This window comes from Apostichopus japonicus, chromosome 9, assembly GCF_037975245.1.
Source record: "Apostichopus japonicus isolate 1M-3 chromosome 9, ASM3797524v1, whole genome shotgun sequence".
NCBI lineage: Eukaryota > Metazoa > Echinodermata > Holothuroidea > Aspidochirotida > Stichopodidae > Apostichopus > Apostichopus japonicus.
This window is the reverse complement of record NC_092569.1, coordinates 8,480,199-8,497,659: the sequence shown is the minus strand read 5'-3', so window position 1 is coordinate 8,497,659 and position 17,461 is coordinate 8,480,199. Positions and strand designations below refer to the sequence as shown.

Sequence of the window (17,461 nt, the reverse complement as noted above, 5' to 3'; positions counted from 1 at the left end):
GTTTTCGTTGGTGATTTGATCCAGACACAAAAAATTACATGATTAAAATAAAGGGCCCATTCCGCGAAAGCAAACAAGTGCTTTCTATTTCAGTATATGGGCTATGGGTTTTTCGTCATATTTTTTGAACAAGTCTTGCATAATAAATTAAAAATACACAACATGTGGCATAACTAATTACTTCTTCATGAATCAAAACATCATCTAGAAGATAACAATGTTACGCTGGTAACAGAAAAAAAATTAAATGGATCAGTGTTAGTGAATGAGAATCCTCTGAACAGGAAAAGAAGTCAGAAAGAATTGACACATTCACTCCGAAATTGGTTAATCATGATTTCAACTCATTCTTGAAATGAATCTCCTTCTACTGTGGTCAGAGTGCTATCGTTACGTGAAAACCACAGATCAGGAAAAGCCAACTACAGTTTTTGTTTACAGACAATAGCAGCAATTCTCTGTTGGGAACTGGATGCTCATTACTTTCAGAGAGGGTCCGTGGATGTGTGCACTCAAGCGTGAGTGATATGCAGGCTGCATAATGAGCAGTGGTGTGCTGCTGGCTGGGCCGGCGATGATAGGCGGTTCAATTCGCGAGCCTTCCCTAAGTAGAATCTACTTTCTCCCTCTATAGCATTGAATTTCTAATCACACAATAACAGTTAACTCGATGTGGCGAGATCATCCACTGATCCCTCCCAGGTATGTTCTTCGTGTATAATGAAAGAAGTAATTTGATGATGCTTTTTATTTTTGTAAGGGCATAAGTACTTACTGCTGAAGTCTCAGAACTCTCCTTGTTCTTCTCCTGCTGCATCTTAGAGAAATTGTTTCGCTCTCTTGTCAGTTCTGCCTGCAATTTCTTGATCTCTTTCTCTTTCTGTCTAACTTGAGCTGCAGTTGCCTTCTTCTGGCCAGGTTGAATATCCTTTCTCTTGAGAATCTCTTCCAATTTATTAACAGCCTGTAAAACATGGCAAAGATACATGAAGTGTTTTGTTAACATAACAGTATACAGTATGGAGTGAATTTAACTATGGCTGCTGGTACACTAGGTACAGGTGACACAAACCCAACTATCATCTTATATGACAGAGATCTTTGTCAAGAACCAAAACAGCTTAGAAATATCCTGTTTTGTTAGGAGATATCGAACCTTAAAAGTCATGTCCTGAAGCTGTCATTTTGTGAATCTATGATGGCTTAGTAGGGTCTTTAAACTTTTACTTAATCTTTGTTTTCCTTTCTATATTTACAAGTTATCAACAACCTTGACAATGAAAGCAATTCAATCTTTAGAACACGTTTAAAGCTTTAATATTTTAGATTCACCATTCGCAAATCCAATCTACATTTCAAGAAAAACTCATTGCAATAAATAAAGAAAAACATAATTCATTGAAGCACATAGGACTTGAAGATGTCACATTTACACTTGAGCCAGTCTTGTGTTTGAAGTAACAATAAATATGTCATATCTCCCAAAAGGTATAAGAATTTGCTGAGCTGATAAGGATTAGACATTTGTCCAGAACAATCTCAACTTGGAGAATAAGTATTGTTTTACGTACAATGCTTTCTTCATGTAGATGAATCCAATGTAAAATATTATCTAACTAAACAGTTATTCAGAATGTAATTTTTACTGAGGCTGAAGCTTGATATGAGGGATGTTTAAAGCAAGGTTAAAGAATAACCTACGTAACTCCCTTTTAAACAAATGTAGCACTTTGATTCCAAAGATTCCATCAGGTTCTTACTTGTATCTTTAACAGCTGTTCAGATTCTAACTTTTTCTTCAAGTTCCCTTCCGTAAGCTGTAGTGTTTCCATACTTTTTTTGACATTCTCTGACTCTGTGTGAAGAAAGAGCAATCTGAAGTTACATACTGTAAATATATCACATTCCATAACAATACTGCAAAGGAATAACTAGCCATTATCTTGCAGGGCTTTACATAAGCAACTACCCATAATTTCAAGAAGCAACATGCAGTTTGCCATCAAATCAGTACTCATTAAAGTTGTGAAACTATAACAGCCATCTTATTCAGTTGACTTAGCATGATGGTGTACTGGGTATCTTACCTTCCTGGGTATGCTTCAGTTTGTTGTCCAGATCAGTCTTTTCAGATTCCAATAAAGACAAGTTACTATTCAATGTGTTCATTGTCTCTTCATACTACAATAAAGAAGTGAAGAAATGATTATTTAACATATTGTGTGAAATATAACAAACTTACAAGCAGCAAGCAATTCACACCTTAGAATTTAAGTGCCTTTAAAAGTGATGTGGACAATTAAACAAAGGATAAAGGGTTTGTAATGTGATCTTGTGGGAAAGCCAGGTTATGGTAGATTTGTAGGTATTTTATCAAGATGAAAGGAATCCAGCTATATATGGAACAAATGACTGTTTCCGATTGAAAGTGATGACAGAGCAATTTCTTACTAATTCAATTGGCAATATCTGTGCAAACAAATTGATATCTTATATCACACCACTTTTGAAAGTTGTTGCTACATATAGGTGAATCAAACATAAAACAGTTTGAATGGTGCCATAAGAGACTTTCAACACATACAAATGCATAAAATTCATAAGATTTATTTCCATTTATTAGTTTTAGATTGATCCAATTTTCCTACTTTTTTTTAGAGGGAGGCATGTCAGGAGTATTATTGTTGAAATTGAACTTTTCTACAAGGGTTTAATCTGAAGTTCACCCCTAAAGATTATCAACATCAATGAATTATCAACATCAATGATCTTGCAATGTTTACAACGGAAGAGTTTTCATAATGGTTAAACAGTTTAGTAGTAATTGATCAGTTTTAAGTTTAGGTTATTGAAAAATAATACAAAAGCATCACGAAGTATCAATGAGAGAAGATAAACCAAAGAAAGAAATAGCTGCTAATAAGCCAAACAAGAAACAAGCTTCAACTTGGTAGCTTTTACTTATCCTGAGATTAACAAGCAAAACATTGTCAGGAGTATTAGTAGAAATGAGGTGTGCAGAGAAATGGTAATAAATAGGGGGAAACAAGCATTATTCTACATCTGATAAGAATATTTGTCAACCTTCCTTTACAATGCAGAACAACTTCTATCTACCGTCTGCTCTGAAAGAAACTAAAAGGAGGGAACATGAAAAGGCAGCATACAAGGAATAATATTGTACCATGAAAGGTCTTTGATCTGAGAAGCAGTGCAATCATCAAATGGAGTGAAACAGAAACATGCATTTGACTATGAAGTTTGTAAGTCAAACTGTCCTATGATTATGGTTTCCTGTGCAGACTGTAAACCATGTTCTCAGAAGTGCATTGGAGATGGCCAGTTGGTAAACAATACTGTTTTTCCTTTGATATTGTGTGTGAGTTTGTTTCATTGTACTTTTGAAAACTTCTGTCAGAAAGGTTCCTACATACGTTTTGAGATGAAATAAATTTACTGAAATATTTTCCCACCAATGTATCCCTGCGCGAGTCTAGTCAGAGAGATCATCTTAATGAAATGTTAATAATAGGTTAACTGAATTACAGAACAGTCAGTTTCTGCAAAATTAAACACCTTGTATTTTCAAAATGACTCTATTTTGAGAAGTCCTTCTCTTGGACTTGTACTAACATTAGTCTCTGCTGATTAGCACAAGTAGTTACCCATCTGTATATTTATACTTTAAAGTCATTGTTTCCTTTATAGTACTTAACAAGCAGAGTGATTAAGGTTTAGGCAGGTTATTTTCACAGCAGGCAGGAAATCAACCAGGTTTAGTAGTTATACCATTAGTATTTTCTTCCTTTTAGTCCACACTTATAAATGCACAATATGACATTCAAATCTTTGTACTGAATGGAGATACCTAAATTCAAATTTTATTTAATTCATTTTACCCCTAGTCCAACAGACCTACCTGATCATAAGTTAACATAAAAAAGGCAAAAAGTAGGTTAAGAGGGTTTTAGGCGTAATATATGTTAGTAACACCAAACCATGCACTGACTTACTTCTCTTGCCTTATCTTCCATCTGGATCAGGTTTGGGGAAACAAAACAGGTTTGAGTTGAAAACAGACAAAACGTGCAATAAGAAAAAAAGGATAATAACTTCTTGGCATAATCCACACATTCAGACAACTGAATCAGGCAAAGTACTCTTTAACTTAACGTACTGCCATTAATACACATCATCGATTTACATGCCAATAATTCACTAATTGTATTATTCAAATTGATGACTACTAGAAAGTGGCTGATCATGCACACACTGTTTAATAATTTGTATCTTGAAGGAAAACATCAGAGACCACCCACTACAGGTAATTTACCACCTCAAGAATCATTGTAGATCTTGATAAACTAAAGTTTACAGTACCATACCTAACTGTCAGCCAACACTCTATGGTTCCAATGACAAAGACTACACACAATAACTGATATAACTGCAGATGGGCCCTAAGTTAACACTCTATGGGCTCTTTGGTTCCAATGACAAAGACTACACACAATAACTGATATAACTGCAGATGGGCCCTAAGTTAACATTCTATGGGCTCTATGGTTCCAATGACAAAGACTACACACAATAACTGATATTACTGCAGATGGGCCCTAAGTTAACATTCTATGGGCTCTATGGTTCCAATGACAAAGACTACACACAATAACTGTCAATATAACTGCAGATGGGCCCTAAGTTAACATTCTATGGGCTCTATGGTTCCAATGACAAATACTACACACAAGAACTGATATTACTGCAGATGGGCCCTAAGTTAACATTCTATGGGCTCTATGGTTCCAATGACAAAGACTACACACAATAACTGTCAATATAACTGCAGATGGGCCCTAAGTTAACATTCTATGGGCTCTATGGTTCCAATGACAAAGACTACACACAATAACTGTCAATATAACTGCAGATGGGCCCTAAGTTAACATTCTATGGGCTCTATGGTTCCAATGACAAATACTACACACAAGAACTGATATTACTGCAGATGGGCCCTAAGTTAACATTCTATGGGCTCTATGGTTCCAATGACAAAGACTACACACAATAACTGTCAATATAACTGCAGATGGGCCCTAAGTTAACATTCTATGGGCTCTATGGTTCCAATGACAAAGACTACACACAATAACTGATATTACTGCAGATGGGCCCTAAGTTAACATTCTATGGGCTCTATGGTTCCAATGACAAATACTACACACAATAACTGTCAATATAACTGCAGATGGGCCCTAAGTTAATATTCTATGGGCTCTATGGTTCCAATGACAAAGACTACACACAATAACTGATATTACTGCAGATGGGCCCTAAGTTAACACTCTATGTGCTCTATGGTTCCAATGACAAATACTACACACAATAACTGTCAATATAACTGCAGATGGGCCCTAAGTTAACATTCTATGGGCTCTATGGTTCCAATGACAAAGACTACACACAATAACTGATATTACTGCAGATGGGCCCTAAGTTAACATTCTATGGGCTCTATGGTTCCAATGACAAATACTACACACAATAACTGTCAATATAACTGCAGATGGGCCCTAAGTTAACATTCTATGGGCTCTATGGTTCCAATGACAAAGACTACACACAATAACTGATATTACTGCAGATGGGCCCTAAGTTAACATTCTATGGGCTCTATGGTTCCAATGACAAATACTACACACAATAACTGTCAATATAACTGCAGATGGGCCCTAAGTTAACATTCTATGGGCTCTATGGTTCCAATGACAAAGACTACACACAATAACTGATATTACTGCAGATGGGCCCTAAGTTAACACTCTATGTGCTCTATGGTTCCAATGACAAAGACTACACACAATAACTGATATTACTGCAGATGGGCCCTAAGTTAACATTCTATGGGCTCTATGGTTCCAATGACAAAGACTACACACAAAAACTGATATTACTGCAGATGGGCCCTAAGTTAACATTCTATGGGCTCTATGGTTCCAATGACAAAGACTACACACAATAACTGATATTACTGCAGATGGGCCCTAAGTTAACATTCTATGGGCTCTATGGTTCCAATGACAAAGACTACACACAATAACTGATATTACTGCAGATGGGCCCTAAGTTAACATTCTATGGGCTCTATGGTTCCAATGACAAAGACTACACACAATAACTGATATTACTGCAGATGGGCCCTAAGTTAACATTCTATGGGCTCTATGGTTCCAATGACAAAGACTACACACAATAACTGATATTACTGCAGATGGGCCCTAAGTTAACATTCTATGGGCTCTATGGTTCCAATGACAAAGACTACACACAAAAACTGATACTACTGCAGATGGGCCCTAAGTTAACATTCTATGGGCTCTATGGTTCCAATGACAAAGACTACACACAATAACTGATATTACTGCAGATGGGCCCTAAGTTAACATTCTATGGGCTCTATGGTTCCAATGACAAAGACTACACACAAAAACTGATACTTGATACTTCTTGGTGGTGTGTTTCTCACAAGTTACAAGGATCTAGCATATTCACAGCACTTCACTTCATGACACAATTCAGTTTTCCTTTCTACTTATTTTAATATATTGCAAGTATCCTTGGTGCAATTAGTGAACAACATAAACACAAAGCCTGTAAAATCAAGCAACAAACCTCATGCAAACTGGCATTAAAATATTCATTTTTGATCTTAATATTGAGACGAAAATCTAATATTACAACATTACATTCAAAAGATGTACCCATTCATATTTTACACAAATAGCCCTAATTTGTGACTTTGGGATTGACTATAACTGTAAAAAGGTCTGACCAACTCATATGTGATCATTGCTTGTTTTCATCGTCAAAATCATACCAAGATAAAAACAAATGATGAAGGCTAACTTAGGAGAATCATAGAACTTAAAATCACACCCAATAGTTATGAAGAGCACAAGTTTGAGGACCGGATGATGACTAGTTCATCACTAAATTTAAGTATACCAAGATGCATTCTAAGGTTACCTGTTCCTACAGTTAGCTATAAGCAATACTAGAATATAGCATGCTTCCTTCAAATCAAACTTCTGAGGAATCAGAAGCATGCTTGTAGAACATACAAACCAACAGTAAGTAAGAACAATCTTAGGTAATGACAACTGAAATACTCAGCCGAGTTATCTGACCAACCATCAGCTATTATCATGCTACAGGTACAAGAGCCTTCCTCTAACAATACCTTAAGATACCAACCATCAGCTATTATCATGCTACAGGTACAAGAGCATACCTCTAACAATACCTTAAGATACCAACCATCAGCTATTATCATGCTACAGGTACAAGAGCCTTCCTCTAACAATACCTTAAGATACCAACAATCAGCTATTATCATGCTACAGGTACAAGAGCATACCTCTAACAATACCTTAAGATACCAACCATCAGCTATTATCATGCTACAGGTACAAGAGCCTTCCTCTAACAATACCTTAAGATACCAACCATCAGCTATTATCATGCTACAGGTACAAGAGCCTTCCTCTAACAATACCTTAAGATACCAACCATCAGCTATTATCATGCTACAGGTACAAGAGCCTTCCTCTAACAATACCTTAAGATACCAACCTTCAGCTATTATCATGCTACAGGTACAAGAGCCTTCCTCTAACAATACCTTAAGATACCAACCATCAGCTATTATCATGCTACAGGTACAAGAGTCTTCCTCTAACAATACCTTAAGATACCAACCTTCAGCTATTATCATGCTACAGGTACAAGAGCCTTCCTCTAACAATACCTTAAGATACCAACCATCAGCTATTATCATGCTACAGGTACAAGAGCCTTCCTCTAACAATACCTTAAGATACCAACCATCAGCTATTATCATGCTACAGGTACAAGAGCCTTCCTCTAACAATACCTTAAGATACCAACCATCAGCTATTATCATGCTACAGGTACAAGAGCCTTCCTCTAACAATACCTTAAGATACCAACCATCAGCTATTATCATGCTACAGGTACAAGAGCCTTCCTCTAACAATACCTTAAGATACCAACCATCAGCTATTATCATGCTACAGGTACAAGAGCCTTCCTCTAACAATACCTTAAGATACCAACCTTCAGCTATTATCATGCTACAGGTACAAGAGCCTTCCTCTAACAATACCTTAAGATACCAACCATCAGCTATTATCATGCTACAGGTACAAGAGTCTTCCTCTAACAATACCTTAAGATACCAACCTTCAGCTATTATCATGCTACAGGTACAAGAGCCTTCCTCTAACAATACCTTAAGATACCAACCATCAGCTATTATCATGCTACAGGTACAAGAGCCTTCCTCTAACAATACCTTAAGATACCAACCATCAGCTATTATCATGCTACAGGTACAAGAGCCTTCCCCTAACAATACCTTAAGATATCAACCATCAGCTATTATCATGCTACAGGTACAAGAGCCTTCCTCTAACAATACCTTAAGATACCAACCATCAGCTATTATCATGCTACAGGTACAAGAGCCTTCCCCTAACAATACCTTAAGATACCAACCATCAGCTATTATCATGCTACAGGTACAAGAGCCTTCCTCTAACAATACCTTAAGATACCCAACAATATTTTTGATATTTTCAACTGCTGAGAGATTCATTTCTGGTTCAATACTGACCTGCAATATTGTATTTGTTTTCTCATCAATATCAGACTTGTGTCTCGATCCCATCTTCTTCAACTCCAATCCTAATAATGTCTTCTCTTTCTCCAATTCAGCACATGACTCTTCAGCAATTGATCTGAAAGTGAAAAAACACAGGAAAAGTTGCAAATTTCCAACAGAAACAGTTTGTGATAGAAAATGTAAACTTGATGCCAGGAGACTTTCTACTTTGCAGCAGCCCCATTGAGTTCACTCTCCCGAGTATGAGAACTGCTCTATATTCTGATCGTCCTTAATGTCTACAAGATGATGACATCGAAAAACTGGAAGTTTGACAATGTTATATGTAATACTATTTATGCTTAGTTTATCCACAAAGGAGAAAATAAAACCTTTTGTACGTACTTGTTAAATTGGATAAGTCTGTTTCAACTTAAATGAACCAAATATTTACTAATTACAGAATAATCTCTTTGACTTCACAGGGTCCTATAATGCTAAGAAGCACCAAAACATTAAGTATCTTGACATTTTGTTGTATTAAATCCCAAGAAATCATATTCATTCTGGAAATCATGTGGACTCTAATAAAACACTGTTTGCTATTAGTTGCGGTAGTTACCTTGCAAGCTGTTCAGAGTCTGCTTTTGCCAAAGCCAGTTCCAACTGTCCAAGAAGTGCTTCCCTATAAACAATAGAAAGATATAAGCAAATGCAAAAACACATACTAAAACTGCACAGAGTTTACTTGCCCTGTAAGCCTACTCTGTACATATTGTCTGTAATGTAGTAATGTAGGTTTGGGTGGTGTGAATTCTCTATGCCTATAACATATACTAAGACTGCACAGAGTTTACTTGCCCTGTAGGCATACTCTATACATATTGTCTGTAATGTAGTAATGTAGGTTTGGGTGGTGTGAATTCTCTATGCCTATAACATATACTAAGACTGCACAGAGTTTACTTGCCCTGTAAGCCTACTCTGTACATATTGTCTGTAATGTAGTAATGTAGGTTTGGGTGGTGTGAATTCTCTATGCCTATAACATATACTAAGACTGCACAGAGTTTACTTGCCCTGTAGGCATACTCTATACATATTGTCTGTAATGTAGGTTTGGGTGGTGTGAATTCTCTATGCCTTTAACATATACTAAAACTGCACAGAGGTTACTTGCCCTGTAAGCCTACTCTATACATATTGTCTGTAATGTAGGTTTGGGTGGTGTGAATTCTCTATGCCTATAACATATACTAAAACTGCACAGAGTTTACTTGCCCTGTAGGCCTATTCTATACATATTGTCTGTAATGTAGGTTTGGGTGGTGTGAATTCTCTATGCCTATAACATATACTAAGACTGCACAGAGTTTACTTGCCCTGTAGGCATACTCTATACATATTATCTGTAATGTAGGTTTGGGTGGTGTGAATTCTCTATGCCTTTAACATATACTAAAGCTGCACAGAGGTTACTTGCCCTGTAAGCCTACTCTATACATATTGTCTGTAATGTAGGTTTGGGTGGTGTTAATTCTCTATGCCTATAACATATACTAAAACTGCACAGAGTTTACTTGCCCTGTAGGCCTATTCTATACATATTGTCTGTAATGTAGGTTTGGGTGGTGTGAATTCTCTATGCCTATAACATATACTAAAACTGCACAGAGGTAACTTGCCCTGTAGGCATACTCTATACATATTGTCTATAATGTAGGTTTGGGTGGTGTGAATTCTCTATGCCTATAACATATACTAAAACTGCACAGAGTTTACTTGTCCTGTAGGCATACTCTATACATATTGTCTGTAATGTAGGTTTGGGTGGTGTGAATTCTCTATGCCTATAACATATACTAAAACTGCACAGAGTTTACTTGCCCTGTAGGCATACTCTATACATATTGTCTGTAATGTAGGTTTGGGTGGTGTGAATTCTCTATGCCTATAACATATACTTAAACTGCACAGAGGTTACTTGTCCTGTTGGCATACTCTATACATATTGTCTGTAATGTAGGTTTGGCTGGTGTGAATTCTTTATGCCTATAACATATACTAAAACTGCACAGAGTTTACTTGCCCTGTAGGCACACTCTATACATATTGTCTGTAATTTAGTTTGGGTGGTGTGAATTCTTTATGCCTATAACATATACTAAAACTGCACAGAGGTTACTTGCCCTGTTGGCCTACTCTATACATATTGTCTGTAATGTAGGTTTGGGTGGTGTGAATTCTCTATGCCTATAACATATACTAAAACTGCACAGAGGTAACTTGCCCTGTAGGCATACTCTATACATATTGTCTGTAATGTAGGTTTTGGTGGTGTGAATTCTTTATGCCTATAACATATACTAAAACTGCACAGAGTTTACTTGCCCTGTAGGCATACTCTATACATATTGTCTGTAATGTAGGTTTTGGTGGTGTGAATTCTCTATGCCTATAACATATACTAAAACTGCACAGAGGTTACTTGCCCTGTAGGCATACTCTATACATATTGTCTGTAATGTAGGTTTGGGTGGTGTGAATTCTCTATGCCTATAACATATACTAAAACTGCACAGAGTTTACTTGCCCTGTACGCATACTCTATACATATTGTCTGTAATGTAGGTTTTGGTGGTGTGAATTCTCTATGCCTATAACATATACTAAAACTGCACAGAGTTTACCTGTCCTGTAGGCATACTCTATACATATTGTCTGTAATGTAGGTTTGGCTGGTGTGAATTCTTTATGCCTATAACATATACTAAAACTGCACAGAGGTTACTTGCCCTGTTGGCCTACTCTATACATATTGTCTGTAATGTAGGTTTGGGTGGTGTGAATTCTCTATGCCTATAACATATACTAAAACTGCACAGAGGTAACTTGCCCTGTAGGCATACTCTATACATATTGTCTGTAATGTAGGTTTTGGTGGTGTGAATTCTTTATGCCTATAACATATACTAAAACTGCACAGAGTTTACTTGCCCTGTAGGCATACTCTATACATATTGTCTGTAATGTAGGTTTTGGTGGTGTGAATTCTCTATGCCTATAACATATACTAAAACTGCACAGAGGTTACTTGCCCTGTAGGCATACTCTATACATATTGTCTGTAATGTAGGTTTGGGTGGTGTGAATTCTCTATGCCTATAACATATACTAAAACTGCACAGAGTTTACTTGCCCTGTAGGCACACTCTATACATATTGTCTGTAATGTAGGTTTTGGTGGTGTGAATTCTCTATGCCTATAACATATACTAAAACTGCACAGAGGTTACTTGCCCTGTAGGCATACTCTATACATATTGTCTGTAATGTAGGTTTGGGTGGTGTGAATTCTCTATGCCTATAACATATACTAAAACTGCACAGAGTTTACTTGCCCTGTAGGCATACTCTATACATATTGTCTGTAATGTAGGTTTTGGTGGTGTGAATTCTCTATGCCTATAACATATACTAAAACTGCACAGAGGTTACTTGCCCTGTAGGCCTATTCTATACATATTGTCTGTAATGTTGTTTGGGTGGTGTGAATTCTCTATTCCTATGACATATACTAAAACTGCACAGAGTTTACTTGCCCTGTAGGCCTATTCTATACATATTGTCTGTAATGTAGGTTTGGGTGGTGTGAATTCTCTATGCCTATAACATATACTAAAACTGCACAGAGGTTACTTGTCCTGTAGGCATACTCTATACATATTGTCTGTAATGTAGGTTTGGGTGGTGTGAATTCTCTATGCCTATAACATATACTAAAACTGCACAGAAGTTACTTGCCCTGTAGGCCTACTCTATACATATTGTCTGTAATGTAGGTTTGGGTGGTGTGAATTCTCGTTGCCTATAACATATACACTTGCTTCAGAACCTAGAATTTAACTCAAAGATTATCAGCCAGTGATTATTTGTGCTACTTGCAGTCCAGTGTAAGGAACCTATAAAAATCAATGTTAAAATGTACAATGGCCTTATTCTCTTCATTTCTGATGTGTGGACAGTATTGATATTACTGTCAAGAAACCAATGGTAGGATATATATAGAGAAAAGTGGTATATATGTCAAGAAAGATAAACAAAAGTGCCTTTCAAGAAATGTTTAACAAAGCAATATTATTTTATGCTGTACTTTAATATTAAAAAATGAACACTGTAACAGTGTAAGCCATAAGAAATAGAGACCTGAAGTCACACAGGGTTTTTACTGTTCTACGACACAAAAGGTGGAGATCACAAATTTGATTTACTTCCATATTGGTTCCTATACTCACTTTTCAACTTGTATTCCATCAAGGGCAGCCTTCAGTCTATTGGCTTCATTTTGCTTTTGGACAAGGTTCTCCTCAATCACTTGATTGTTGTTCTTGTATAATGTCTACAGAAAAATAAAACAATACTACATTGTACAATACTGGGGTAGGTTCTCTTTTAATCAATTGTAACCCTTGATTCTCTATCAATTCAGTTTAATATGACCCCTGTATAGATAACATATTGCAATTATATAATTACTTAATTATCAATACATTTTGTAAAGTCCAACCTCATGACCTTGATTAATAGTATGATCACAGAAGTTTGGAAGCTACAAATTACTGAGAGGAATCTTACATAGACTGAAGTAATGAGTTTCCTTGACAGATACATCAACAAGTGGAACAATGAATGAAAGAAGACTTACTGTGAACGTTCTTTCACTTTCCAAGTCGTCATTAAGCTCTTCCATCTGAAGTGTCAACAAATCGTTATTTCTGAAAATGAGAAAGGCATGTGAAGCATTGGTAACTTTTAAATAGTTCAGTACTAATGAGCTAACTTGTTTCCAACCAATTCACATGAAATAAATGACATAAAGGGTATATTTAAAATCCTCCATTTAAAACAGCACTCAAAGTATTCTTACCTGGCCAGGGTTCTTCCACAGTTACGTTAAATGAAGTTATCAAAACAGAACACAACTAAATATGCATTATGATATGCAGCTTGTGGTGATATTGCATTGTCTGTCAGGGTGACAATGCAGGAAATTAAAACTAAAAATAACATATTGAATCCATTATAAAGCAAGCTAACTTTGGTCTTCCCCATTTTAAGCTGTTCTTAGCAACAATAACTACCCCTTACATAAGGAGTTTGAAAGTGTTTTTCATGTATGGATTTCATCTTCCCAATTTCTTTTCAAGTTTGTTTTAGCCATCATCTGCTTTTGTATGTATTTTTAATTTGTAGAACACTGAAATCAAATCAATTAAATCAAAAGATAAAATACAAGTGCCTTGAACAGAAACATGTTGAAAGGTAAAAACAACAACCTGCACCTTGATGATGATGAATACATAATACTGAAGTCAGATGACTCACTGCTTAATTTTCCTCATGGATTCCTCCAAGCTCTTCTGTTTTTCCTTTGTGGCAGCAGTCTCCATCCTCAGCTTCTTTTCCTCTGCGCTTTTTTGATTCACCTGTTGAATGGCCTTCTGTAACTCATTATACAAAGAGGACATCTTCTGGGCCTCATTATCAAGCTGGTTCTTCAACTGGTTGTTCTGGAGAGACAATAAACAGCAGTTATATTGAACAGGATTTAAATGGAATATTTTGCACATGTAAAGTCACATATCTCAACATTATTAAAAGCAGTGCACTTGTTTTCTCGCCACTCATGATGATAATGAGGAACGATCAGTAATAATAGGAATACATGACTCTACTTATCAAACTATATTTGAACAGAATTGTTAAGGCTTGATTCTCAATAAATGGCACACTGGCAGGATTTCAGTCATTTGTCTAGCAGCACACGTTCTAGAGCACAAAAGCTTAGAATATTTACCTCATACTGGCAGTTTAATTCCTAACATGGGTCTACAAATTATCTGATAAACAATAATCTTATTTAAACATTTTCTTACCTGTTGCTGTTCAGCCACCTTCTGCTCTTCAATTATTATAACTTGACTTTTGGCTTCCTTCAAGTCCACCTCCATAATTGATTTTTCTCTCTCTGAAGTATTCAATTTGTCTTGCAAGTCTTGCAGACTCAGTCGGTTTTCATCCAGCCGCTCCTTCAAAACTACACAGAATTGAAGAAAACAGACAGAGGAAAGCTGATACATGGAAACATTTAATGAAGGCACAAAGTTACTTCCACATAAAGAGATGAGCTCAGTTATTAAAGACACAATCCAATCATAAAGAGATCATTTCTAAAGCAAACTGAGTATTGTCTTGCCTCCCTTGTACCAATATTACCAATGGAGTCCTATGTACCTATCTAGGAGAAGGAAACTTGATTATCTCAGTTGCATGCACTGTAAAGCAATATGCTTATGGCCTCAAATTCCCCATATGAATACTTTGCAAGGGAAAGACTTCAAATTATTTTATGTAACAAATGATATGTAAAACAAAGCATTATGGCACACTGTTCTCAAAGAAGTACTGAAGATGTCAGAAAGGTTTGAAGGCAACTCTTAGCAGTCTGGAGCCAATCAAATCATTGAAGGCTCCATGCAATATTATACAAAGAAGGCATTCACAGGACTTGTAACCCCTGTACCAGTTGATTGCAGGGGCGGATCCAGGGGGGGGCCGACCCGGCCCCGGCCCCCCCTTTTTGGAAATCAGTTGCGTTTTTTTTTATTTTTTATATGGGAGTACTTCAAATTCCTAATAGGCATAACTTGGTGAAAGAAAAGCCTAATATATATCCGCTGCTCTTCCCTGAAACGCGATCGTTTTATTCCAAATTTGAAACTAAGGCAATTATCAGGCCTACGCGACATCACGTATTAATTAGATACGGCTCAGTACTATAGTGCTGACTATTACTGTCAGGGAAAATCAATGCACAGTTAGCAAGTATATCAAAATTATCTGAATGAAAGGGGGTGTAGGCGGTTTTACACTATCTAACGCAACGTAGTCGCCAAGAACCTGAAGTTTTTTAAGGGAGGGCCCGAGGAACATGAACTTATAGCATGCTCCTCGTGGTGAAACATAATTGCACCTATTAGGTGAATTGAGTGTACTGTTATTAGTAGGAGAGACTAGTGTAGGTTCTTATGACCAACTAGACCGTAAAAAAGGCTTCCGTATAGGCCGCAGCCCATGAGTCGTGCTATCGTGTGACAAGGTGTTGTTATTATCCTCTGTTCAGAATGACGTCATCGCAGATGTCATTCGTTCTCCGTGGAAAACGTAAGGACACGGCTCACGAATTGTACACAATATTTAACGTTTCTCGTATATCAATGAATGTTGTTATTTCTCATTACCGGGAAGTTTTCTGAACATTTTCATCACGAAGTTTCACTATTTCAACGATCGGTAAAAGAGAAAACACAGTTCGATAATTGGTCCCAATTAATTCTTCTTCTGCCGACTGCCATAAAAATAATATCGAAATGGAAATTCTACGGTGCCAAATTTGACTTAAAATATGCACCAGATTGCATCTAAGGACGTTTCAAAACTAAAAATTTTCCAAAGGGGAGGGGGACACCCCCTCCCCTTACACCCCTCCCCCATTTCAGTCACCACTTCCAGATCCGTCGGCAAATCAAATCCTCCACACCCCCCCCCCCAACAACAACAACAAACAAAACTTCGCTACACCCTTGTCCGCGTGTTGCGAGATTAAGTGCCAATGTTTCAAAAGTACATTTTTCAAATGCGTGGTTTTGATATGGGGTGTATAGGTAAGCTTGAACACCACTGGTGGTTCCTTTTGTTTAGGTTTGGTAGTGAGGTATTGCCCACGGTTTTCAAATTTTATGCCTTTCGTGGCTGAGGCAAGTTCCTCTTTCTTATAGTTACGGAGAAACAGTTTCTCTGTGAACGCATTCTATTTCTGTAAGAAATCAGTCTCATTGTTACATAGACGTGCGTATCTTAAGACTTCCCCTTTAATGAAGCCTTTAAAAGTGGCAAGTGGGTGTGCAGAGTTTCTGTCGAGGTATTGGAAGGTTTCCGTGGGTTTGGTGTAGACTTTGGTGTCTAATAACCCATCGGTTTCAAACCTTGGACCTTTGAAGATTTTCAAATCTAGGTATGTTACCTCGGTGTGTAATATTTCTACCGTAAACTTTAAGAAGCGGTGAATTTCATTCAACCTGTTTACTACTTGTTCAAGTTACTGAGGTGAACCGTCGTAAAGCAATAGAATTTCATCTCTATAGCGGAGCCATTTTAAGATTTTATTATCTGTCGGTAAAATCTGGTTTTCCAGTCTATGCATGACGATATCACAGATTTCTGAAGAGGCTTGGCTACCCATCGCGCAACCGATCTTTTGTAGATAGAATTGATTATTGAACTCGAAACAGTTTCTTGTTAAAAATAAGTTCAATTAGTTTGCGCATGGATATGGAAGATATTTTATTTATTCCATATTCGCTTTTTTCCGCCTTTTCATTAGACTTCTTGACATATATCTAATGCCTCCTCTTAGGGAGTATTGGTATACATGGCGACGACATCGAGTGTAGCAAGTACTACTGCTTTTGGTAACGGGGTGGCTTCCACAATTTTCAGAATGTGGTGCTTTGTGCTTAGGTGCTTTGTTTTAATACAATAGGAAGCAAGAAATAGTCCACAAATTCCGATATTTTTTCGGTCGGTGATCCGTTTCTGCTTATTATCGGGCCCTCCCTTAAAAATACTTCAGGTTCTTGGCGACAACGTTGCGTTAGATAGTGTAAAACCGCCTACACCCCCTTTCATTTATAAGTATATCATAATTATCTCATTGAA

General features: G+C 36.9%; 1 protein-coding gene across 5 annotated transcripts in view; it reads right to left on the bottom strand.

Moving 5' to 3' along the window:
- The window catches only part of LOC139973459 (rho-associated protein kinase 2-like), a 199,202-nt gene that overhangs the window by 123,738 nt on the left and 58,003 nt on the right, over positions 1 to 17,461 (bottom strand). For 4 of the 5 annotated variants that reach the window (XM_071980153.1, XM_071980149.1, XM_071980151.1 and 1 more), the window contains 10 exons: positions 14,620 to 14,780; positions 14,069 to 14,253; positions 13,389 to 13,458; positions 12,979 to 13,082; positions 9,306 to 9,368; positions 8,696 to 8,819; positions 4,014 to 4,034; positions 2,088 to 2,181; positions 1,761 to 1,855; positions 776 to 964 (listed from right to left, as the gene is read on the bottom strand). In XM_071980153.1, the coding sequence (XP_071836254.1) occupies positions 776 to 964; positions 1,761 to 1,855; positions 2,088 to 2,181; positions 4,014 to 4,034; positions 8,696 to 8,819; positions 9,306 to 9,368; positions 12,979 to 13,082; positions 13,389 to 13,458; positions 14,069 to 14,253; positions 14,620 to 14,780 (1,106 nt within the window). The remainder of the gene's footprint in view (positions 1 to 775; positions 965 to 1,760; positions 1,856 to 2,087; positions 2,182 to 4,013; positions 4,035 to 8,695; positions 8,820 to 9,305; positions 9,369 to 12,978; positions 13,083 to 13,388; positions 13,459 to 14,068; positions 14,254 to 14,619; positions 14,781 to 17,461) is intronic. The other variant, XM_071980152.1, reaches the window with a different exon arrangement.